The sequence below is a fragment of the Gopherus evgoodei genome, chromosome 12 (assembly GCF_007399415.2).
Source record: "Gopherus evgoodei ecotype Sinaloan lineage chromosome 12, rGopEvg1_v1.p, whole genome shotgun sequence".
NCBI lineage: Eukaryota > Metazoa > Chordata > Testudines > Testudinidae > Gopherus > Gopherus evgoodei.
In genome coordinates, this window is record NC_044333.1 from 44211296 (window position 1) to 44238295 (window position 27000).

Here is a 27000-nt window from a genome sequence, read left to right on the forward strand (position 1 = left end):
TCAGGTGCGGGGCACTTACCTGGGCAGCTCCCATATGATGCAAGGGGTGCAGATGAGAATGGAGGGGGGGGTGAATGCAGGAGCTCCCAGTTGGTGGTGAGGGTGGGGATGTGGGGCAGTGTGTGCAAGAGTCAGGGCAGAGGGTGGGGGCATATGAGAGGGGTGCAGGTGTCTGGGCAGAGGGGGGCCTGGGTATGTGGGGGGGTGCCAGAGTCAGGGCTAGGTTTGGTGGGGGGTGAAGTCAAGCAGAGGTCTGGGTGTGTATGAGGGAGGTACAGAGCCCAGGGCAGGTGCCTTGGGGAATGCGGGGCAGAGGGTTGTGTGTGTGTGGAGGGGAGGTCGCTCAGGGCAGAGGGCTGGGTGACTGCCCCCCTCAGAACCTCCAACCCCTTTGCTCCTTGTTCCCTGACTGCCCCCCCAGGACCCTACCCTCTACCTGTCCCCTGACTGCCCCAACCCTTATCAACACCCCCACCCCATTGAGGGTTGTGATGTGACTATACCTATTTTCCAATCATGAATTTAGAGCGACTTTTAAGTTTCATGAAGTAAAGCAGTGGTTCTCAACCTGTCCCCTGCGGGCCACTTGCAGCCCAATAAGCACAGAGCTGCAGCCCATGTGACATCTTCAGAACCATACATGTAGTACTGGAGGCGGCCCCCAATGGTAAATAAGTTGAAAACCACTGTGGGACTGAAACTTCTTGTAAACGTATATCACCTTCTCTCACCAATGTTTGCCCTGGCTTGTCCCATCTCTACTAATTCCAATCTGGACCTCTTCTACTTAAAAGAATAGAAGGATTGTCTTGGGAATATGTTGCTTCCCATTCAGAGTCATGCAATATCAGCAGCAATTGCTTACCTGGAACAGGGTTTATATATTTAAATGTCTTCTGTGCAATTATTGATTTTGAAAAAATTAGTCCTACAGTCTCTTTTTGCTCTTCATTTAATCTCCATCTCCTGCCTAGTATATTATTCTCTCCTACTCCTTTGCTGCCTGGTCCTCTTTTGCCCTTGCATGTGTCATCCAGTATCTTGACTGTCAGCTCTTCCCCATATACGCAATCCCATTATCCAGTTCCCTCCTCCCCAACATCCTTGGACTGAGAGCTGGGTCCCATTGGCAACTCTTGGCTCCTCTCCTAATGAGGACTGGCTGCTTCAGCCATGGTGGTTTGGTCCCCAAGGACAGATCCTTGTTTCCTCCTTTTATGTGCATCTTTGTGCTCCCTCACTGTAGAATCTTGACACGCACCACTTGCTGGCCAAAATTAAGGTCAAGAAAGGACATTGGCCACACAACAACGTGTGTGTGGGAGGAATTTTTATTGTAGTTACTCCTTAATAGAATTCAGAAAGAGGAACATTAACTTAGTTCAATATGATAAGCATCTTGCTACTGCTCAGAATAACCTAGTGAAGCCAGTGTTCCTAAGAATAATTAATATTTTAATTCTTGTCAAGCTAACACCTCAACCTAAATCCAGAATAAATGCATGTTCCTCTTTTTCATGTTTTAGTAGCCCAACTACTTTGCATCAATATATAAACAATGTCATTAAATATGTGTTCCAGAGGGGTGAGGCTCTGGGAACTTACAGCTATGAGGACAATGCACGATAAAGGAAAAAACCCCGATAATTTACCAGTCTAATAAAACAAGACCTATCAATATATTAGGAAATTAATCCAGTTACAAATGCATGATGTGTATGGGAGAAACCTCTGTGGGTGTCATAACTGAAAACAATTCGCTATTTACAAGATACATAGCAGGATAGTGCAGCAGCCAGACACCAGCATTCAGAAGCCAAATGTGTTTTCTCCACTGTAGGCCACATATAAGAATCCATCCTCATCCTTCTCCTTCTCATAAAGCTGTCCCATAGTTAGGCTTGAACAAGGAAAAAGAAAACACAATGAGAAGTTGCTCAAGGCAGCAGAGCTGCATATGGTAACAATTACTGTACGGCAAACAGAGAGAAGAGGATACAATGAAAAACAAAGCTCTAGACTCGAAGTGTAAATTTAAATACATGAATGAGAGTATCTGAAATGCTATTGATTCCAGAGAGACACAGTAGGCATCCACATCCCGTAGTCATGACCAATATACCTGGTTGCTCCTGAATCCAGATGTTCTAGGACTGGCATTCATAAATAATTTCTGTGAATTTGCAAAATGCTTGGATTTTTACTGTTAAGTTTGTGGATCTACACAAATGCATTTCACAAATGTTGATTTTAGTAGATGCTGTTTGAAGCCTAATGCACTGGTATGTTTCCAGTCTAGAAGTATTGAAGCTGAAGTCTTGGGATGTCATCACTTTTAGTGGGATCAGAACCTCAATAGCTCACTCCTGTTGTTGTAGCTGAAGCACCATCACCACCTATCATTAAGATTGTGTGAACATTTTCATTTTTAACTCCCCTTCCCCATTACAGTGTTCAGTTCATAACCCACTGGACTAATTTTCAAGGCCCAGTCTCTATCCAAAGAAGAATTTATTCTGAAAGTTTGTGCAAAAAATATTTCAAATGCAACCACTTTAAATGAGAGGTTGGGGGGATGGACACCTTCCCTATGATAAAATAAAAAGGGACTAATCTGAGTATCTCTTGCTCTAAAATGTCTGTGAGTAGCAAGTTTAAATTTGGCAGGAAAATTATCCTCATTGACAAGCAGGGCCTTTGAGTGTCCATGTGAAAATAAGTTTTGATTTGACCATGTGATGAAGCCTTTAGACTCGTTTTATGCAGTTCCAGCATTTTGGAAATACCAACATTCCAAACAAAGGGAGGTTGCACTCAGCATGCAAGTGTGGTTAACTTCACTGCATATGACGGAATTAATCTGCTAGAGGGTACACTGAAGAAGGTAAGGCTTCTATTATTCTCTGCCTCATTTCCTGCGGTGTAAGGTATGCAATGATGTCTGTAGTAGTCACGTCTCATTAATTGTACAGTGAGATAAAAACATGCCCTACATGCCATTGTCCTAAGTGTGTGCCTTGTATAGAACAGGCTGCTCCAGTGCTGTCTATCCAAATAGTTCCAGACGCTGCAACTTTGTGTTTAATGACATTTTGTAGGTGTTTGTTGAATATTAAGTGATCTTTAAAATAAAAACAAGAAGTCCTGTGACCTCTTATCATAGAATCATAGAATATCAGGGTTGGAAGGGATCTCAGGAGGTCATCTAGTCCAACCCCCTGCTCAAAGCAGGACCAATTCCCAACTAAATCATCCTAGCCAGGGCTTTGTCAAGCCTGACCTTAAAAACCTCTAAGGAAGGAGATTCCATCACCTCCCTAGGTAACCCATTCCAGTGCTTCACCACTCTCTGCGTGAAAAAGTTTTTCCTAATATCCAACCTAAACCTCCCCCACTGTAACTTGAGACCATTGCTCCTTGTTCTCTCATCGGTCTAGATCCATCCTCTTTGGACTCCCTTTCAGGTATTTGAAAGCAGCTGTCAAATCCCCCCTCATGCTTCTCTTCTGCAGACTAAACAATCCCAGTTCCCTCAGCCTTCTCATAAGTCATGTGCTTCAGCCCCCTAATCATTTCTGTTGCCTTCCGCTGGACTCTTTCCAATTTTTTCACATCCTTCTTGTAGTGTGGGGCCGAAAACTGGACACAGTACTCCAGATGAGGCCTCACCAATGTCGAATAGAGGGGAATGATCATGTCCCTCGATCTCCTGGCGATGCCCCTACTTATATAGATCCAATGCCGTTAGCCTTCTTGGCAACAAGGGCACACTGTTGACTCATATCCAGCTTCTCGTCCACTGTAACACCTAGGTCCTTTTCTGCAGAACTGCTTTCTAGCCATTCGGTCCCTAGTCTGTAACAGTGAATGGGATTCTTGCGTCCTAAGTGAAGGACTCTGCACTTGTCCTTGTTGAACCTCATCAGGTTTCTTTTGGCCCAGTCCTCTAATTTGTCTAGGTCCCTCTGTATCCTATCCTTACCCTCCAGTGTATCTACCACTCCTCCAAGTTTAGTATCATCTGCAAACTTGCTGACAGTGCAGTCCACGCCATCCTCCAGATCATTAATGAAGATATTGAACAAAACCGGCCCCAGGACCGACCCTTGGGGCACTTTGCTTGAAACTGGTTGCCAACTAGACATGGAGCTGTTGAACACTACCCATTGAGCCTGACGATCTAGCCAGCTTTCTATCCACCTTATAGTCCATTCATCCAGCCCATACTTCTTCAACTTGTTGGCAAGAATACTGTGGGAGACGGTATCAAAAGCTTTGCTAAAGTCAAGGAATAACACATCCACTGCTTTCCCCTCATCCACAGACCCAGTTATTGCCACATAGAAGGGTTGACAGGCATGACTTGCCCTTGGTGAATCTACGCTGTCTGTTCCTGATCACTTTCCTCTCCTCTAAGTGCTTCAGAATTGATTCCTTGAGGACCTGCTCCATGATTTTTCAGGGACTGAGGTGTGGCTGACTGGCCTGCAGTTCTCCGGATCCTCCTCCTTCCTTTTTTTAAAGATGGGCACTACAGTAGCCTTTTTTCCAGTCATCCGGTACCTCCCCCGTTCACCATGAGTTTTCAAAGATAATGGCCAATGGCTCTGCAATCACATCTGCCAACTCCTTTAGCACCCTCGGATGCAGCGCATCTGGCCCCACGGACTTGTGCTCGTCCAGTTTTTCTAAACAGTCCCAAACCACTTCTTTCTCCACAGAGGGCTGGTCACCTTCTCCCCATACTGTGCTGCCCAGCGCAGCAGTCTGGGAGCTGACCTTGTTTGTGAAGATAGAGGCAAAAAAATCATTGAGTACATTTAGCTTTTTCCACATCCTCTGTCACTAGGTTGCCTCCCTCATTCAGTAAGGGGCCCGCACTTTCCTTGACTTTCTTTTTGTTGCTAACATATGTGAAGAAACCCTTCTTGTTAGTCTTAACATCTCTTGCTAGCTGCAACTCCAAGTGTAATTTTGCCTTCCTGATTTCGCTCCTGCATGCCTGAGCAATATTTTTATACTCCTCTCTGGTCATTTGTCCAATCTTCCACTTCTTGTAAGCTTCTTTTTTGCGTTTAAGATCAGCAAGGATTTCACTGTTAAGCCAAGCTGGTCGCCTGCAATATTTACTATTCTTCCTACACATTGGGATGTTTTTTTCCTGCAACCTCAATAAGGATTCTTTAAAATACAGCCAGCTCTCCTGGACTCCTTTCCCCCTCATGTTATTTTCCCAGGGGATCCTGCCCATCAGCTCCCTGAGAGAGTCAAAGTCTGCTTTTCTGAAGTCCAGGGTCTGTATTCTGCTGCTCTCCTTTCTTCCTTGTGTAAGGATTCTGAACTCTACCATCTCCTGGTCACTACCTCCCAGGTTCCTATCCACTTTTGCTTCCCCTACTAACTCTTCTCTGTTTGCGAGCAGCAGGTCAAGAAGAGCTATGCCCCCAGTTGGTTCCTCCGGCACTTGGACCAGGAAATTGTCCCCTAAACTTTCCAAAAACTTCCATAAAACCTTGTTGCTTTATGATGTATAATGGCCTGAAATATTTGTCAAAAAACAGGTTTTATTTCCTGTTTGTTGTTTAAATTGGACAGTCAGCTTTGTGCCCCTGCAGGCAACCTGAGATACTGTCAAATCATGTTAGCACAAGAGATGAGTAGCTTAGGGGGGGAATGGATTTTCAGTGAAGCTGTTTGGCCAAGTGTGCGAAGCCTTACACTCACTTGACAGCATTTCTCTGTTTGAAGATAACACTATGACTCCTGAATGCCACATCCCATCAATAACGTCTCAAGGAATGTTCTGTGCAACAATGGGCAGAACCTTGTTCATTTTAGTGGGAAGTAGAAAACAGGAAGGGGGAAATGGAGGATATGTGAGCCTCTGGCATCTGGTTAGTAGAACCAGCAGCTTCAACCACCACTGTAATTGTCTAAAAATCAAGAAATCAGTTGAGGCGGCCAGTAACACATTCCAGTCTAATACCGCTCATTTTAACTCTGCCCATCCTCCCAACAGTTTCAACATGTTGACACTCAGGAAAAGAAAGAAGAATAGTGGAGGGAAACAGAGAATGGGGAGGTAGTAGGGGTGCACACAAAGCCCCTAGCATGGAGGGAGAATTGGAACCCTGGCATGGGGAGAGATGTGAATAAAGGGATGTGATGGGGTGTACCAGGCGTTGAGGCCCCTGCTGGAGGCTTCACAGCTCTACCACACCCTGTTCCAAGAAAGAGCAGTAGAGGTGAGTCCTCCAGGCTGCAGAGAGAGACTGTAGGGAAGCACCCAATCAGATCCCAGCAGGCTCATATAAAAGGAGCTGTTGGCCAGAGCAGAGCACAGCAGATCGGTTGCTCACTGGAGTTAGGGAAGTAAGGATGATGCTCCTGGCTGGCTACAGGGACTCAAGAAAGACTTCATCCCTAAGGTAAGGGGAAGATGCTGGGGCCATCACAGGGGGTTGGTTGCAGTGAATCCTTTAAACAGGAGTAGCAGGGTGACACAGAGGAAGCATGTGGGGAAAAAGAGGAATACAAGGAGCCCCCTGCCATATGTAATGAGCTCAACCTACAGAAGCAAGGAAGTGTCTGACCCTCTAGTTAAACCTTGTTTTTTGTTAATATTTGAGCAAAAAGATGCTGTTGTTAAAGATTCAACATTCCCTTCCATCTAGTTAACATGATATTCTATGTGAAAGTTCACAACTCATGTTTGAGATACACAACTAAAGAGGTGTTACTGCAATACCAGGAAGATCAGACTTGAGTAACCATGCAGGAAGGAAAAAAACATCCCTTTCAGGCCTCATACACAATAAAGCAGCAAAAGGGGGACCCACAAATGCAATTTTTTAAAATCCTTTGCAGATTCTCTGAAGAGACCATTAAGGTTGCATGGTTTTAAGCATTCAAACATCAAGTAATGCCTTTTCTCAAATAATGCAGTATAGCTTCTGCTACAACCTTTGACGCCTACGTAGTATCTGCTACTACAATGTATCATGAGTGATGTGGAGAAAGTAAATAAGGAAAAGTTATTTACTTATTCCCATAATACAAGAACTAGGAGTCACCAAATGAAATTAATAGGCAGCAGGTTTAAAACAAATAAAAGGAAATTCTTCTTCACACAGCGCATAGTCAACTTGTGGAACTCCTTACCTGAGGAGGTTGTGAAGGCTAGGACTATAAGAGCTTTTAAATGAGAACTGGATAAATTAATGGAAGTTAAGTCCATTAATGGCTATTAGCCAGGATGGGGTAAGGAATGGTGTCCCTTGACTCTGTTTGTCAGAGGGGGAGATGGATGGCAGGAGAGAGATCACTTGATCATTGCCTGTTAGGTCCACTCCCTCTGGGGGACCTGGCATTGGCCACTGTCGGCAGACAGGATACTGGGCTAGATGGACCTTTGGTCTGACCCAGTACGGCCATTCTTATGTAATGTATTCTGTGTACGCCAGCCAATAAAACTTATTTCTACATAAAATGCACAGTGAATAAGACAAGGGGCCATTCCTTTCATTCACTTTGCACCCTACAAAATTATAATTCAGTACTATATTTAAGAAAGTAGGTGGCTATCTGATTAGTAATACATACCAGGGGGCAGATTTAAGGGTTGTTCCAAGAATCCTGACTATGGTATTCACTTTTGAGCATTTAATCATGCAACCTTAACATTCTCAGTGGAACTGTTGGTATCATGCTTGGTGCTGTGGAGAACATAGAATAAGCACAGTACTTGTCCCAAAGAAATTAAAGTCTAAGAGGATTTTAGTGACCCTCTCCTCTAGATATTAAAATGATTCCTGAACTCTTGCTGAAGTTTAACTCTGTTAAACTTGCTTTCTTGGCAAGAAGTTCAGCATCTATGTCTCAGACTTCTACATAGCATCTCAATAACCTTTCCTACCATCCTTCCCTGATGTATGTCACAACTGAGTTGCTTTACAATCATCTTTTCTTCCAGCTTATTCTTATAAATAAGCTGGGGGTTTGTATTTTGCCAGCATTTAAATAAAATGAGAAAAATAAGAGCAATGATGATATTAAAATAGCAAACCATTCTTCTTTTACTTCCTCAGTGAGCTGCTCCTCAGTATATCATTTGAGGGGTTAACACTAATATCCTAGCAGAACGTGGTCCATCAGGCTTATGCAGTGGTGCAAGTAGAATTAATTTCTTACCGGTATGCTGCCCTCATGGGAGGGACACAAAGGGGGGGCATGTGACCTCCATCAAATGATTTTTTTCTCCCCTCCCAGCTCAGGGCCCCTGCACTCTCCCTGTCCCCTCCCCATGATCCATCCCACGTTACCGGGAGGGGACGGACAGGAGGGGGAAGGGGCTCTGTCCTCCTCCTACTGCACCAGAGACTTCTGAACTGCAGGGCTCTCTGGAACTGCAGTAGTGAAAAGAGCAGAACATGGGGCCACTCCTCCAGTGCACTTGTACCATTCCCAGCCCTGTCCTCTGATGGAGCTGCTGTACGGACCCCAGACAGGAATTGCAACTGCATGGAATGGCTGGGGTGGTACAGCTGTGCCAGAGGAGCTGCTGGCATGGGGCCACCTGGTGGCCTGTGTCTCTCTGGAACAGAGTACCAGTTATAAATGTCTTACTGGTATGGCGGACTGGACCAGACCACCATACTTGCACCACTGAGCTTATGTATCTTTAGTGAAATGCACACAAATTCCAGTCTAATGGCCTCTCACCTGGACTGTGGGACAGTCTTGTCTACAAAGAGGAATATTGCTTTCTCAGATGGCAGTTGAATCCTCTTCCTGATGATCCACATGAATTGGGCCACAGTGATGTCAGACGGAACCAGATACTTCCTCTTATCAATGTCAACAATCTGAGAGCCTGAGACCTTTTCCACAATGACCTATTAAAGCATAGACAGAAAGATGAGGCTTTGCTGGGTGGATCTAGACAGACTATTCTCTCTCTTGCTAGGACAGGCTTACAATGCTATGGGCAGGTGGATGTTGAACAGAAAGTGAAATGAATCCATCCATCCCTCTAGACAGCTCAAAAAACTCTGCTCAATATGCAGCAGTCAAAAGAGAAAACAAAATGTTAGTATGCATAAGTAGGGCCCTACCAAATTCACAGTCCACTTCGGTCAGTTTCACAGTCATAGGATTTTTAAAATTGTAAAATTCATGATTTCAGCTATTTAAATCTGAAATGTCAGTGTTGTAACTGTAGGGGTCCTGACCCAAAAAGGAGTAGGGGGGACTCCTGCAAAGTTATTGTGTGTGGGGATAGGGTAAAGGGGGGTGGTTTTGTGGTACAGCAACCCTTACTTCTGTGCTGCTTCTGGCAGCAGCACTGCCTTCAGAGCTGGAGAGTGCTGGCTGCTGGCCAGGAGTCCAGCTCTGAAAGCCGTACTGGGTCAGACCAAAGGTCTATCTAGCCTGGTATCCTGTCTACTGACAGTGGCCAATGCCAGGTGCCCCAGAGGGAGTGAACCTAACAGGCAATGATCAAGTGATCTGTCTCCTGCCATCCATCTCCATCCTCTGATAAACAGACGCTAGGGAGCCCATTCCTTACCCATCCTGGCTAATAGCCATTAATGGACTTAACCTCCATGAATGTATCTAGTTCTCTTTTAAAAGCTATTCTAGTCCTAGCCTTCACAACCTCCTCAGGCAAGGAGTTCCACAGGCTGACTGTGTGCTGTGTGAACAACTACTACTTTTTATTTGTTTTAAACCTGCTGCCTATTAATTTCATTTAGTGGCCCCTAGTTCTTATATTATGGGAACAAGTAAATAACTTTTCCTCATTCACTTTCTCCACGCCACTCATGATTTTATATATCTCTATCATATCCCCCCTTAGTCTCCTCCTTTCCAAGCTGAAAAGTCCTAACCTCTTTAATCTCTCCTCAGATGGGACCTGTTCCAAACCCCTAATTCAGGGGTCCCCAATTTGGTGCCCATAGGCACCATGGCGCCCGCCGGGGCATCTAAGTGTGCTCGCATACTGGCCAGCGGATGAGCATCCGCCTAAATGCCGCTGACAAGTAGCATCATCCAGAGGCATTGCTGCCGAAATGCCGCCAATTTTCAGTGGTATTTCAGCAGCGACGCCTCTAGATGATACTTGTCAGTGGTATTTCAGCAGCAACGCGAAATTTCGGCAGATGCTCGTCTGCCACCATGGTCCTCCGTGGGAGCCAGACGAAAAAGATTGGGGACTACTGCCCTTTTGTTGCCCAATCACTTAGTTTTGTGAGATCTTTTTGAAGTTCTTCACAGTCTGCTTTGGTCTTAACTATCTTGAGCAGTTTAGTATCATCCGCAAACTTTGCCACCTCACTATTTACCCCTTTCTCCAGATCATTTATGAATAAGTTGAATAGGATTGATCCTAGGACTGACCCTTAGGGAACACCACTAGTTACCTCTCTCCATTCTGAAAATGTACCATTTATTCCTACCCTTTGTTCCCTGTCTTTCAACCAGTTCTCAATCCATGAAAGGATCTTCTCTCTTATCCCATGACAACTTAATTTACGTAAGAGCCTTTGAGGGACCTTGTCAAAGGCTTTCTGGAAATCTAAGTACACTATGCCACTGGATTCCCCCTTGTCCACATGTTTATTTGACCCCTTCAAAGAACTCTAATAGATTAGGAAGACATGATTTCCCTTTACAGAAACCATGTTGACTTTTGCCCAACAATTTATGTTCTTCTATGTGTCTGACAATTTTATTCTTTACTATTGTTTCAACTAATTTGCCTGATACCGACGTTAGACTTACCGGTCCATAATTGCTGGATCACCTCTAAAGCCCTTTTTAAATATTAGCGTTACATTAGCTAACTTCCAGTCACTGGGTACAGAAGCTGATTTAAAGGACAGGTTACAAACCATAGTTAATAGTTCTGCAATTTCACATTGAGTTCTTTTAGAACTCTTGGGTGAATGCCATCTGGTCCCAATGACTTGTTACTGTTAAGTTTATCAATTAATTCCAAAACTTTCTCTAGTGATACTCCAATCTGTGAGTTCCTCAAATTTGTCACCTACAAAGGATGGCTCAGGTTTGGGAATCTCCCTAACATCCTCAGCCATGAAGACTGAAGCAAAGAATTCATTTAGTTTCTCCGCAATGACTTTATAGTCTTTAAGTGCTCCTTTTTATATCTTGATCATCCTTGGTCCCCACTGGTTGTTTAGCAGGCTTCCTGCTTCTAATGTACTTTTTGTTATTACGTTTTGAGTTTTTGGCTAGCTGTTCTTAAAACTTGTTTTCTGGCTTTTCTTATTACATTTTTACACTTAATTTGGCAGTGTTTATGGTCCTTTCTATTTACCTCACTAGGATCTGACTTCCACTTTTAAAAAGATGGCTTTTTATCTCACTGCTTCTTTTACATGGTTAAGCCACCATGGCTCTTTTAGTTCTTTTACTGTGTTTTTTAATTCGGGGTATACATTTAAGTTGGGCCTCTATTATGGTGTCTTTGAAAAGTGTCCATGCAGCTTGCAGGGATTTCACTCTAGTCACTGTACCTTTTAATTTCTTGCATGGTGTCAAGTATCGGGGGGTAGCCATGTTAGACTGTATTCACAAAAACAACAAAGAGTCTGGTGGCACCTTAAAGACTAACAGATTTATTTGGGCATAAGCTTTTGTGGGTGAAAAACCTCACTTCTTCAGATGCAGACGGAAGCTTACTTTCGTTGTCTCTGACTCAAGGAATATTTTCAACACAACACTGAACAATGCACTGACCCACAGGAACCCTCCTACCAATACTACAAGAAGAAGAACTCTGCATGGACTCCTCCTGACGGTTGAAATGACAGACTGGACCTCTACATAAAGTGCTTCTGCAGATATGCACAGTCTGAAATTGTGAACAAACAGCATTACTTGCCCCATAACCTCAGCCATACAGAATGCAATGCCATCCACAGCCTCAAACAACTCTGACGTTATAATCAAAGGGGCTGACAAAGGAGATGCTGCAATCATAATGAACAGGTCGGATTATGAACAGATGCATCTGAAGAAGTGAGGTGTTTTACCCACGAAAGCATATGCCCAAATAAATCTGTTAGTCGTTAAGGTGCCATCAGACTCCTTGTTGTTTTAATTTCTGTTTGCAAAAATAAGGAGATTAGTTACAGTTCCCCTTTCTGAAATTAAATGCCACAGTGTTGAGGTGTTCTTCCCACCACAGGAATGTTGTTATATTATGGTCACTATTTCCAAGCAGTCCTGTTATAGATACCTCTTGGACCAGATCCTGTGCTCCATTCAGGACTAAATTGAGAATTGTCTGGAGCTTTGTGGGTTCCTGGACCAGTTGCTCCAAGAAGCAGTCGTGTAAAGTATTGAGAAATTTTGTCTCTGCATTTTTGTCCTGAGGTGATATGTACCCAGTCATATGGGAATAATTGAAATCCCTCACTATTATTGAGTTCTTTATTTTCATACCCTCTCTAATCTCCCTTAGTATTTCAACATCACTATCATTGTCTTGGTCAGGTGGTTGATGATAGATCCCTACGGTTATATTCTTATTAGAGTACAGAATTACTATCCATAGAGATTCTATGGAACATGTGGATTCATTTTAAGATTTTTACTTCATTTGATTCTACATTTTCTTTCACATATAGAGTCACATCTCTTTCCATCCCCCTGCACATGACCTGATTTTGTACCCCAGAATGATTATCCCCACTCCACCAGGTTTCTATGATGCCTATTATATCAATATCCTCCTTTAACACAAGGCACTCCAGTTCATCCATCTTATTATTTAGACTTCCAGCACTTGTGTACAAGCACTCTAAAAACTTGTCACTGTTTGTCTGCCCTTTTCTGATGTGTCAGATTCTTTGTGAATGTTTCTCATCTCATCTGGCCCATACTTTATTCTCTTCCATCCTCTCCTCCTGACTAAAACCTAGAGAATCTCTATCAATAGGCTCTCTTCTGAGAGAAGTCTCTGACCGATCCACATGCTCCTCTGCAGCAATCTGCTTTCCCCCATCTCTTAGTTTAAAAACTGTTCTGCAACCTCTTTAATGTTAAGTGCCAGCAGTCTGGATCCACTTCGGTTTAGGTGGAGCCCATCCTTCCTGTACAGGCTTCCCCCTATCCCAAAAGTTTCCCCAGTTCCTAATAAATCTAAACCAGGGGCGGGCAAACTTTTTGGCCTGAGGGACACATCGGGTTTCCAAAATTTGAATGGAGGGCTGGTTACAGGAGGTTGTGCCTCCCCAAACAGCCAGGCATGGCCCAGCCCCCCTGGGTCTCCTACCCATCCAAACCCCCCCGGTCCTTGACCGGCCCCCCAGGACTCCTGCCCCATCCACCACCCCCTGCTCCCTGTCCCCTGACCACTCCCACATCCCCTGGCCCCGACTGCCCCCTGCCATTGCATCCAACCCCCCCCCCTTCCTGACTGCCCCCCGCAGACCCCTGCCCCATTCAACCCGCCCTCTGATGGCCCTGCCCCGACCACCACCTTGCCCTCTTACTGCACTACCTGCAGCACCGGTGGCTTGTGGCCCTACAGCCACGCCGCCCAGAGCCCCGGCTCAGGCTGCGGCTCTGCATCTGTGCTACCCAGCCGCCCAGAGCATTGCGCTGGCAGCGCGGTGTACTGAGGCTGCGGGGGAGGTGGAGCAGCAGGGGAGGAGCTGGGGTAGCCTCCTGGACCAGGAGCTCAGGGGCTGGGGAGGAGGGTCCTGCAAGCCACATAGTTTTCCCACCCCTGATCTAAACCCCCTCCTTTCTACAGCATCATCTCATCAACACATTGAGACTCTCTGAAGCTCTGCCTACCTGCCTGCAATATAATTATTGTACTTACTTTTCAGTGTATAGTATATACAGCAATATACAGACAGACAATAACTTGTATGACATTTTAGTTTGCACTGACTTTGCTAGTGCTTTTGATGTAGCCTGTTAAACGAGGCAAATATCTAGAGCAGACCTTTTTTGTCTGGCGCCCCACGGAGGACCGTGGCAGCGGACAAGCATCCGCCGAAATGTGGCAATGTAAACAGGCATTGTTGCCAAATTGCTGCTGACAAGCTGCATCATCCAGAGGCATCACCGCCAAAAATGTGTCATTTTAGCAGCAATGCCTCTGGATGACGCAGCACTTTTTGGCAGATGCTCATCCGCTGGCCAGTACCCAGGCGCACTTAGACACCCTGGCGGGCGCCATGGCACCCACAGGCACTGTTTTGGGGACCCCTGATCTAGAGGAACTGATGTACCCTCTGGGGTACGTGTATCCCTGGTTGAGAACCAATGGGCTAGAGAAAGTAAAGCTCTTTTCCCCTATGGGCATGTCTTTCCATAATTGTCTACTAAGGGGTTTCTTGTACCTTCTGAAGCATGTGCCACTGGTCACTCAGGGACAGGATATGGGTCTAGACCACTGGGCTGACCTGATATAGCAATCCCTTACTTTCCTTTTACTCAGTAAGCACAGGTCTCCAAGGGTGTATCGAACATACAATCATGAGTTCAGTGATGTAGTTACTCCCTGGAGCCAAAGGTCACAGCATAAGTCAGGGTGTATGCTGAGAAAGTTCAGGCAATTTGATAAAACTCCTTTACACCTGACCATTGATATCATCTGCAACCTTAGCCTGACCTTTTATCCTAATTTGTTTTGGAAAAGACTGAGGTGCTAGTGATAAATAAGGAAGCTGGGACTAAGCAAAGGCTGGCTTCAAGCCTGTAAACTATATCAGTGCTTCTATCTTGTTATAATGTAAGGCTGAAGCTGTCTACAGGAATTATTTTGAGGACATTCTATGGCCTGTGTTAGGCAGGAGATAAGACTAGATCATAGAATCATATGACTGAACCTCAAGAGGTCACCTAATCCAGTTCCCTGTACTCAAGGCAGAACTAAGTATTATCTAGACCATTCCTGACAGGTGTTTGGAGATTTTTAAGAGCAGGTTAGACTGCAGGGTCGGTTCTGGAGCCAGTTTTGTTCAATACTTTCATTAATGATCTGAAGGATGGCGTGGACTGCACTCTCAGCAAGTGTGCAGATGACACTAAACTTGGAGGAGTGGTAGACAGGATACAGAGGGACCTGGACAAATTAGAGGATTGGGCCAAAAGAAACCTGATGAGGTTCAACAAAGACAAATGCAGAGTCCTGCACTTAGGACGGAAGAATCCCGTTCACTGTTACAGACTAGGGACCAAATGGCTAGGAAGCAGTTCTGCAGAAAAGGACCTAGGTGTTACAGTGGACGAGAAGCTGGATATGAGTCAACAGTGTGCCCTTGTTGCCAACAAGGCTAATGGCATTTTGGGCTGTATAAGTAGGGGCATTGCCAGCAGATTGAGGGACGTGATCATTCCCCTCTATTCGACATTCGTGAGGCCTCATCTGGAGTACTGTGTCCAGTTTTGGGCTCCACACTACAAAAAGGATGTGGAAAAAATGGAGAGTCCAGCGGAAGGCAACAAAAATGATTAGGGGGCTGGCGCACATGACTTATGAGGAGAAGCTGAGGGAATTGGGATTGTTTAGTCTGCAGAAGAGAAGAATGAGGGGGGATTTGATAGCTGCTTTCAAATACCTGAAAGAGAGTTCCAAAGAGGATGGATCTAGACTGTTCTCAGTGGTACCTGTTGTCAGAACAAGGAGTAATGGTCTCAAGTTACAGTGGGGGAGGTTTAGGTTGGGTATTAGGAAAAACATTTTCACTAGGAGGGTGGTGAATCACTGGAATGGGTTACCTAGGGAGGTGGTGGAATCTCCTTCCTTAGAGGTTTTTAAGGACAGACTTGACAAAGCCCTGGCTGGGATGATTTAGCTGGGAATTGGCCCTGCTCTGAGCAGGGGGTTGGACTAGATGACCTCCTGAAGTCCCTTCCAACCCTGATATTCTATGATGGAGACTTCAAAACCTCCCTGGGCAATTTATTCCAGTGCTTAACCACGCTGACAGGAAATTTTTCCTAATGTCCTACCTAAACTGCCCTTGATGCAATTTAAGCCCATTGCTTCTTGTTGTATTTTCAGAGGTTAAGAGAACAGGTGTGGTTTTTGGTTTTCCTCCCTCCTCGTAATAACTTTATGTACTTGAAAACTGTTATCACTGCCCCTGTCCCCCAGTCTTCTCTTCTCCAGACTGAAAAAACTCTGTTTTTTCAATCTTCCCTCACAGGTCACGTTTTCTAGACGTTTTAATCATTTTTGTTGCTCTTCTCTGGACTTCATGGTTCTGAAATGTGGTGCCCAGAACTGGACACAATGCTCCAGTTGATACCTAATCTGCATGGAGTACAGCAGAAGAATTACTTCTTGTGTCTTGCTTACAACACTCCTGCTAATATATCCCAGAATGAGACCTGCTTTTTATTTATTTTCAACAGTGTTACACTGATTCAGATTTAGCTTGTGATTCACTATTACCCCTAGATCCCTTTCTGCAGTACTCCTTCCTAGCCAGTAATTTCCCATTTTGTATGTGTGCAACCGATTGGTCCTTTCTAAGTGGAATACTTTGCATTTGTCCACACTGAATTTCATCCTATTTAGTTCAGACCATTTCTCCAATTTGTCCGGATCATTTTGAATTTTAATCCTATCCTCCAAAGCACTTGAAACCCCTCCCAGCTTGGTATCATTTGCAAACTTTATGTGCACTCTTCATGTCATTATCTAAATCACTGATGAATGACTAGTGTCACAGTTGTTCCTTCTGTCCTTTTAGAATCTATGAATCTACATTACAAACATCTGCTGGCATAATTGTCAGTCAGATGCATGAAGAGCTGTGATTCCAAACTGACATAGCTATGTCAGCAAATATCACCAGTGTAGGTACAGTTATACTGTCAAAGCTAATCTTTTTACTGCTAGAGCTTGTTTTGTTTGGGGGAGGAAGGGTTTCTGATACTGCCACAAAACCCAGCTTTGCCAGTACAGTATACCAGTACTCCTATACTAGTAAAGCACTGCTAGTGTAGCTATGGCCCAAGACTGGCAATGTGTGCACTGCAGTAGTGCTGCTGTAGTGACACAGGCGCTGACTCTGTGGGTGCTCCAGGGCAGTATGTGGCTGCTGTCTATAGGATCCAGGATATACCTGGAGTAGTGGCTGGGCCTGAGTTCCTGCACTGGCAAGGTGGTGTGAACCATGAAGTGGTGGTCAAGTCTAACCCAAGCCCCAAGAAGGGGACAGAGCTCATTTAGAAACCTGAGAGAAGGGCTGAATTCAAAGGGCCCACAGCTGGAGCTGAAGACCCTAGTTGAGAACAGAGAGACTGGTGTGTTGGGGTTTTTTGTTTTTTTTTTTACTCTTAGCTATGCAAGAAGGGGTTCATTGTGACTGTGTGACTCAGCTGGAGGCCAAGCCACTGAAGACCCGCCAACTAAGGTGAACAACTGATAGGGGTGCCAGGAGTGGGAAAGACTGTATAGTACTGCACCCAGCCGCAAGTAAGCACTCAAGAGGTAAGTGTTCCCTCTATATCTATATAGATTGGTAATTTTTCATGCCAGATCTTTCTTATTCTTATTGCACATCCATAGGGCTCTAACTACTGTAACTATTTCACCCCAAGTTGATGATATCCATCTGAGCTTCAACACAGCTAATTCCAGCATCCATTCACATAAATGTGGTGCATATAATTTTCAAAATACTCTAAAACTCACATGTGGATATTTTACTTTAAAAAATGGCATGCTGAAACAGGAGCTGGGGTATATTTTGTGGTACGAACTTGGGGTCATTTATATAAGAAGGGCAAAGAGTTCTGTGGCACCTTTACAGACTAACAAATGTATTGGAACATGAGCTTTCGTGGGTGAATACCCACTTCGTCGGATGCATGTAGTGGAAATTTCCAGAGGCAGGCATAAATATGCAAGCAAGAATCAGGCTAGAGATAACTAGGTTAGTTCAACCAGGGAGGATGAAGCCCTCTTCTAGCAGTTGAGGTGTGAACACCAAGGGAAGAGAAACTGCTTTTGTAGTTGGCTAGCCATTCACAGTCTTTGTTTAATCCTGAGCTGATGGTGTCCAATTTGCAGATGACCTGAAGCTCAGCAGTTTCTTTGAAGTATGGCCCTGAAGTTTTTTGCTGCAGGGTGGCTACCTTTAAATCTGCTATTGTGTGTCCAGGGAGACTGAAGTGGTGTTCTACAGGTTTTTGTATATTGCCATTCCTAATATCTGATCTGTGTCCATTTATCCTTTTCTGTAGGGACTGTCCAGTTTGACCGATGTACATAGCAGAGGGGCATTGCTGGCATATGATGGCATATATTACATTGGTGGATGTGCAGGTGAATGAACAGATGATGGTGTGGCTGATCTGGTTAGGTCCTGTGATGGTGTCGCTGGTGTAGATATGTGGCCAGAGTTGGCATTGAGGTTTGCACAGACTGGTTCCTGAGTTAGAGTTACTATGGTGCGGTGTGTAGTTGCTGGCGAGAATACACTTCAGGTTGGCGGGCTGGCTGTGGGTGAGGATTGGCCTACCTCCCAAGGCCTGTGAAAGTGAGGGATCATTATCCAGGATGGGTTGTAGATCACTGATGATGCATTGGAGAGGTTTTAGCTAGGGACTGTATGTGATGGCCAGTGGAGTTCTGTTGGTTTCTTTCTTGGGCTTGTCTTGCAGTAGGAGGATTCTGGGTAATTTCCTTGTGCGGGTATCGTAGTTTTGAGAATGCTTGGTGAATATTTTGTAGGTGATAGTCTCTGTCTGAGGGGTTGGAGCAAATGCTGTTGTACCTCAGTGTTGGGCTGTAGACAATGGATCATGTGGTGTCTCCAGGATGGAAGCTGGAGGCATGAAGGTAGGCACAGCGGTCAGTGGGTTTTTAGTATAGAGTAGTGGTAATGTGACCATTACTTATCTGCACCATGGTGTCTAGGAAGTGGATCTCCTGCGTAGATTGGTCCAGGCTGAGGTTGATGGTGGGGTAGAAGCTGTTGAAATCATTACATAAGAGGGTACAGCCCCCACAATATGAAGCTGACCTCAATATTGAAATCATTCTAAAATTCACATACACAAGGAGATAGTCTTAAAAATTTATATTCAGGAACAGGGGCAAGGGTAAATATTCAGAGGAGTAACAGAACACCCAATGAGATGAATGTGACTGTTCACATGTCTCCTAGCTATTGTCAGGCTATAAATGTCCCTGCTCTACTTGGCACTGATGAGGCCTCAGCTGGAGTACTGTGTCAAATACTGGGCGCCAGACTTAGAAAAGATATGGATAAATTGGAGGGAGGAGGGGAAAAAAAGATAAAAGGTTCAGAACACCTGACCTATGAGGAAAGCTCAAAAAAACAGAGCATAATTAATCTTGAGAAAAGAAGACTGAGGGAGGACCTGATAACAGTCTTCAAATATTTTAAGGGCTATTTATAAAGAGGAATGTGATCGATTGTTTTCCTTCTCCACTGGAGGAAGGACAAGAAGTAGACTGCAGCAAGAGAGATTTAGATTAGATATCAGGAAAAACTTTCTAACTATAAAACATTCAGCTCTGGCATTGGTTTATGAGGGAGGTTGTGGAATCCGCATCATGGGAGGTTTTAAAGAACAGGTTTGACAAACACCTTATTAGGCATGGTCAAGTTTACTTGGTTCCGCCTCAATGCAGGAGACTGGACTAGATGTCCTCTTGAGGTCCCTTCCAGTCCTAAGTTTCTATGATTCTATCCAATTCAGCTGAATCTGCCACTTTTTACACTTCCACAATCCTCTTATGTAGCAAAAGGTTGTGCAGAGCCTTTTCTTCCTTTAATATCCCCCTGAAATGGGGTAGGGAATCTCTGGCTCCTATCCTCTCCCCCTTATTGCCTCCAGCTGATATATGTGGTAAGCAATAGGCTGAGACATACCTTCCCTCCACAACCCATGGCATACCAAGCCCTATCAGTGGCACAGAGGAGCCAGGAGAAGGGCACTGTTGGTAGCTGAAAGATGATGTCTGTGGAAGAGCTCTCATTTTCCCCACACAGATGCACCTCAATCATGCCCTTGTCCTTACCATATTACTTTAATTAAAAAAAAAAAAAAAAAAAAAAAAAACTAGGGAATTTCACTGCCCCAAAACTTCATTATTGCAGAGTTAAGGTTGACAATCAGTGCCCTGTACCCTTCCAGAATGCCAGATGCACCTAGAGAGACAAGGTGAGCGAGGTAAAATCTTTCATTGGACCAACTTCTGTTGGTAAGAGACAAGCTTTCTCTCTCTCACTAGCAGAAGTTGGTCTAATGAAAGATATTACCTCACCCACTTCCTCTCTCTAATACCCTGGGACTGACATGGCTACAACTACACTGCATACAAATGTCCCCATAGTGAGTCTTCTGTCAACTAGGAAATACAGATGTGATGTGCACACCAGCCCCACACTGCAACCTTAACTCTGCCCTCTGAGTGATGCCCAAACCTATCCCTGACAGACATCATACCACACTACCTTTCCAAATAATACGGAGTGCGGCTGGAACAGAGCACGAGTACTGTAGGAAAAATCTAACATCTTGTCTTCATTAAAGCAAAAGTTATGTTTATGTCAGGCATAGTGAACACCAGCTAACTGCCTGTAGTATGCTCAACCACTTCACCCAGAGTTGCCAGATGCTAGCACTCCTTGACCTTCAACCTAAGGAATCTCAAACATCACCTGCATTTACCCCTGCACTGTATCGCACTGTCACAACTACTACCCAACTGCTAGAAATCCTCACAAGAACAGACTCTGCTCCATATGCTTAACCTACATAACTCAACCTCCATAAATCAACCCAAAAACAAGGGACCCATGATTCTGCCCCCCCTCCCCACCCCCAGATGCAGATGCTCCTCTGATATTACAATATGAGCTCTAGTAATATAAGAACCTACATCAAGTAATTGCCACCCCAGTTAATACTGCTACTCTGGAAAAAGTCAAGTGTAGGCATGTGAGAATACAGTTGAGGCATACCACAACACATAAAATGGTATATTTACTTAGTCATTCTTCATATCCACTTATTATGCAGACCAGATGTACTGATTTTTATAAGGACAGTCACAATATTTGAGGCTTTTTCTTATATAGGCACCTATTTACCACCCCCCCCAGCCCCTGTCCTGATTTTTCACACTTACTATCCTAGCTCTGGATGATCCACTTAATTTATTGCTAGTGGCTATTGCGAGCTCCAGGGGTGGGAGAGTTAGGGTTCCAGAATAAGGCCAGTGTGCACATTAAATATGTATTTCCTAGTTTTCAGAGATTTAAGTATGGGGCATTTGACATTTGGAAGGGTATGAGGCACTACTGACTAACAAACTCTGCATTAATTGAATTATTGGGCAGTGAATAGACCCTTACGATTAGTTGCTACCCAGTAGCAGATCCAATGGAGCAGTAACCCCCAAAAGATTTTACAGAATTTAAGTTTTCATTAAAAAGGAGTGAGGGGAGGAACCTAGATGTCTTGGCCTTAGGATTGCAAGGAATCTTCCCACTCTGGCTCCATCAGCACTACAGTTCTATCAAAGCCAGCAAATGGGTATCTGGCATGGTGAAGGAATCTCTGTAGCATGGTTAGGACAGCAATTATCATACAGAAGTGCATTACTGACCAAGTTGACAAAGAGCACCATTTAAGTGTATTGTAATATCTTAATATTGTTGGCTGCACTGAGGTTATAGGACAGTGAAGTCAGCTAAATGTAGTATAGTGCACAGCTATATATGTGGGACTCTGCTAAGGCTCCCACCCCTCTCCCACAGCATCTATCAGACCCAGAACTGTGCAGGGGAGAACCTCACTCTGAGGGCATTAGGACCAACATGGCATACCCCCTTCTCCACAGCATAAGAGAGGCCATACTGGGTCAGACCAATGGTCTATCCAGCCCAGTATCCTGACTGATGCTTCAGAGGGAATGAACAGAAGAGGCCAACTATTGAGTGAGTCATCCAGTCCAGCTTAGGGACATCCAGAGCATGGGATTGTGTCCCTGAGTATCTTGGCTAATAGCTATTGATGGACCAAATTCTTTTTTTAACCAAGTTATACTATTGGCCTTCACAACATTCCAGCAACAAGTTCCACAGGATGACCGTTTGTTGAGTGAAGAAGTACTTCCTCAAGTTTCTTTTAAAGTTGCTGCCTCTTAATTTAATTGGATGACCCCCAGTTCTTGGGAAGGGGTAAATAACACTTCCCTATTCACTTTCTCCACAGCATTCATGCTTTTTTTTTTTTTAAGTTCTCTATCATATCCCCCATTCAGCCATCTCTTTTCCAAGCTGAACTGTCAGAGTCTTTTTAATCTTTCTTCATATGGAGGCTATTCCATACTCATTATTTGGAAAAGCCAGCACAATGCTCTGGGTGGCGGGGCTGCGAGCTGGGGCCTGACCTGGTGCTCTGTGCTGTGCTGTGGCGTGGCTGGCTCCAGCTGGGTGGCATGGCTGTAACGCTGCTAGGCAACAGTGCTCCAAGCACTGTGGTAAGGGAGTGGGGTGGATAGAGGGGCAGAGGAGTTCAGGGTGGTGGGCAGGGGTCTGGATAGGGGTTGGGGTGGTCAGAGGGCAGAGAACGGGGGGGGAGTTGAAGGGGGGCAGGAGTTCTCAGGGGGAAGTCAGGAAGGAGAGGTGGGATTGGATGGGGTGGCAGGGAGCAGCTGGGGGCAGGGGTTCTGGGGGCAGTCAGGGGATAGGGAGAAGGGGTGGTTGGATGGGGCAGGGGTCCTGGCAGGACAGTCAGGAATAAGAGGAGGGGTTGGATGGGGTGGGGGAGGGGAGGCAGTCAGGGATGGATGTTCCAGGGGCTGTCAAGGGACAGGGAATGGGGGGGTTGGATGGGGCAGGTGTCCCAGGGGGGGCATCAGGGGCCGAGAAGCAGAAGGAGTTGGATAGGGGGTGGGGCCAGATCATGCCTGGCTCTTTGCCTCCCCAAAACCAGCCCTCCATACAATTTTGGAAACCCGATGCAACCCTCAGGCCAAAAAGTTTGCCCGCCCCTGAGACCCCCTAGCAGGTCTCAATCATACACTGTGACTTTGCTGAAGTGGCCTTTTCCTATCAGGTAAGGGGGCCCACTAATGCCAAACACCAGTGTCCAGAGCCTACTACTTCTCAAAAAGAGTGAGGTTTTTCTTTTAAACAACAATTATCACCTGCATCCATGTGTCTATTTCAGACTAAATGCTTTTGGGGCCATTTGTGTATTATACAGCACCAAGTCAAATGGCAGTGCTAACTAATTGGTAGTAACTAATACTTAGCTCTTTTATAGTACTTTTCATTAGTAGATCTTAAAGCATTTTATAAATAAGGTAAGCATCAACATTCCCATTTTATAGATAGAAACTGAAGCACAGAGAGACCAAGTGATTTGACCAAGCAGGAACAGAGCTGGGAATAGATCTCAGGTCTCCAGAGTCCCTGTCCAGTGCTCTATCCACTACACCACACTGCCTTCCTAATAGTCTGCAACAGATCACTCTACTAGTATAGATAAGACCTAAATGATTAGCCTCAGACCTAGGAGAAATATTTGATATGTCAAACATCTGCCCCAGAGGGCGTCAATATGTTTGAGATTTAGGCCCCAACAAATGAAGCATTTGCTGAGGATGGAATGTATCCATGCATTCTGGGACTGATTCCTGCCGTTTTTTGTTGCGGGTTGCCACATATCAGAATACTAGCTCTGATGTCTCTCCTTTTCTCCCAGGGTTGGTTACTAGAAGCCAGTCTGGACAGAATTCTGGCTATCCTTACTCAAAGAGGCACAGTCTGGTAGAGGGATACTTGTCATGATGTGAAGTTGATCACCAGGAAATTGTTGATGGACTAGGAACTGCACACTAGGAGGCAGTTAGATTGGGCGGGGGCAGGTTCAGCTCATCAAGAAGTAGTCAGCGTGGGACAGGCAAGAATAGGATCAGCATGGACTTGAGGAGATTAAGGCAATTGTCAGAATGGAGCTGTGATGTGGGCTTGATGGAAAAGAGTTAAGGGAAGGAGTACGCCAACAAGATAAGGGTCACAGGGTTGCTCCCTGGGTTGTCTGATGGGGGTTCATTCATGCACTGGGAGGTTGGGGTGGAGAAGGGTGTGTCAATATCTGGTACTCAGACAGGGGAGCAGAGGTTTGCTCACAGGTATGTGGTGAGAAGATGTGGAGGTGTTACTGACCGGAATATGGCATGAGGTATGGTGGTTTTAACTCACCAGGACTAGGACACAGCTAGAGGGGAATCCCTTACAGGGACATGATCTCAGTAGTGTATGACTCTCCCTTCCCCCTAAGTGGTCATATGGGCAACTGTGCAGAAGGGGTTACCCACTAAAATCCTGTCAGATTGGGTGCATGAATGGAGAGCTCACCGAGATGTGACTGAGTCATAGTTTAAGGCCAGAATGAATCACCAGATCATCATCTAGTTTGATCTCCTGTATATCATAGGAAACCAACACCCACAAAACCCAATAAATGAAATTAGATCTCCATATATACCCCACAGGAGACCAGAGTATTGTGTATCACAGGCAGAGAATAGGAGGTGCCCAAGGCCCCTGCAATGGCAGGGAAATGACTGGACAGAGAAATGGATATGGTACAAGATGGAGTCCTGTAGCACCTTAAAGACTAACAGATTTATTTGGGCATAAGCTTTTGTGGGTAAAAAACCACTTCTTCAGATGCATAGAGTGAAAATTACAGATACAAGATACAGATGCTTGTATCTCTAACTTTCACTCCATACATCTGAAGAAGTGGTTTTTTTAACGACAGAAGCATATGCCCCAATAAATCTTAGTCTTTAAGGTGCTACAGGACTCCTTGTTGTTTTTGTGGATATAGACTAAGATGGCTACCCCTCTGATGCTTGGTACAAGGTGTCACCCACCTGGATGTAGTCAGGGCATGAGAGCATGCACAGAGGGTGAGTCACTGAGATGTGACCTGGCTAGAGATCAGGCATGGAGGAAGCAGTCACTTGTATGTAGCTAGGTGAGGGCTGCTCCCATGATATCACTCATTGGGAGGGTGATAGTGTTGGGACCAAAAAGGTGTCCAGAAGATATTATGTGGGAAGTCCAGGGATGGTAATTACTTACCGGTACATAGTTGGGGGTAGATGCTTGGAGGGTTGTGTTAACAGCTAGAAGCACATGCTGCTTGAGGCTATTCATCACAATGTGATCAGAGGGGTAGGCCACAGGGAGGAGAGGAAGTTTACTTCACCTGGACAGAGTAACAGGATATGGGGGAGGAAGTGGCATTACAGGAGTGGCATGGGTTACTCACCGGCACACGGTCTGGGTATTTGGCTCGGATTTTTGCAGACTCTACACATCTGTGCTCTGTAAATAAAACATTCAGTTAGAAAAATGACAACATGGCTCACATCCTGGGCAATGTAGGGTAGACCTAGGAGGAACAGGAGAGATGAAGGAGATAGGATCATGTAGGTGAATCCTCCCTGCCAGCTCTCTTTCATACCTCCCTATGCTACTTAGGGGACTGAACTCCTGAGTAACATGTAGCATCTTTACAAAAGGAGAAACGGCGCTGGGGTCCCCCAGGGATGTGTCTCTGCTAAAGATGTGCAATGGGTTGGAGATGATTGGTGGAGGACGGTCAGTGCCCTCTGCCTGCGGGGAGGGGTGGACTGGAGGGACGGGTAGTCTAGATGGGTATCACTGCGTGGGGGGGAGGGTCAGTGCCCAGAGGAGGGGGGCAGTGACAGGCCTCTGGAGAGATGGTGGCCGAGAGGGAGGCCACGGCTGCGGGCTTTGCGTACGGCACCGCTCGAGCTAGGAGCCTGGTGACACCTGGGGGCGCTGGGGGAGCAGTGGCTCAGGGCCCACTGGGGCTCGGCGGGGGCGGTGTCCTAACCCAGTGCAGCCCCAGCCCCAGCCCCGCCTCCTTACCCAGCGCATGATCCTCCTTGAACATCCACTTCATGGTGCGGGGCGAAGCGGAGCCAGCGGGGGTCGGTGCCAGGAGGTCCGGCCGGGGGGTTGGTACCAGGTCTGGCCGGGCCTGTCACCGTCACAACAACAGCTCAGCGGGCTGGGCTCCCGGCTCACAAGTTCCCTGGCAACCAGGCGAAGGGGCGGAGTTTCCGGCCTACGGTGACCGAGCAACCAGAATGGGGGAAAAGGGCCCCGACATCCGGGGACCTTAGGCTGGGGTCACGTGGCGCGTACAAAGCTTAAATGCTTTGCGCCGGTTGGTGTGTAAGGCCGGGCGCGGTGCCCTCCGGCCTCCCACCTCAGGGAGGCAGCCTGCTCGCTTGGTAACCGTGTCCTCGTTCCTCTGCGCTCCCGCCGCCCAGCCCGGTCCCCGTCCTCCCCCAGGGCCGCTCGCTAGACCCCGTCAGCCTGCGTTAATGGGAATAACAAAAGCGTCAACACCGCAGGCTGCTCCCGGCCCTGGCACGGAGCTCGCCGCCTGCGGGGCAGCAGACTGGGCACACTGCGAGTCAGCGACCGCCCCGTAACGCCGGGAGGGGAAAGCCCTGTGCAAGCCCAGCGAGAAGCAGGAGTGGCAGCCAGCGCGAGCGAGGGGAGCTGGAGAAAGGCGTTTTCTGTGCCAGGGCCGGAAATAGGGAGGAGTGAGATTCCCTCGCATTAGCAGGGATCATGAGGCGTTGCCTGAGGAGCCGCCTGCCACCGGGTCAGGAACGGGCCGAGCTGGCACGGCCCGTAGCACTCCCCTGCCCTGTGGATCCTTGCGTGCTCGCCCCGGAACGGGCCCTTGAACTGAACCGTAAGACGCCGGTCACCGTGAGCCCCTGTCGAGGACGGGGGGCACTCAGGCGTGCAGTAACCGCCTCCTTCCCACAAGTGTCTCCGACCAAACCCCCAGCCCTCATGATTCGCAACCCTGGCCCAGGCGGTAGCAAGTCCTGAGCAGTAGCCAAGGTGGTCGCGTTTGCTAGTTGCAAAAGGGGAGGGTTGCTCTTTGCCTCAG

At 46.1% G+C, this 27000-nt stretch overlaps 1 protein-coding gene across 1 annotated transcript; it reads right to left on the reverse strand.

Annotated features, from left to right (window-relative positions):
- Window positions 1-1292: 1292 nt before the first annotated feature.
- On the reverse strand, window positions 1293-26988 carry GABARAPL2 (GABA type A receptor associated protein like 2). The gene is made up of 4 exons (XM_030581344.1): window positions 25956-26988; window positions 25330-25385; window positions 8722-8894; window positions 1293-1900 (listed from the first exon to the last, which is right to left on the reverse strand). The coding sequence occupies exons 1-4, from the start codon at window positions 25987-25989 to the stop codon at window positions 1810-1812; spliced, it is 354 nt and encodes a 117-aa protein (XP_030437204.1). The 5' UTR covers window positions 25990-26988; the 3' UTR covers window positions 1293-1809.
- Window positions 26989-27000: the final 12 nt, after the last annotated feature.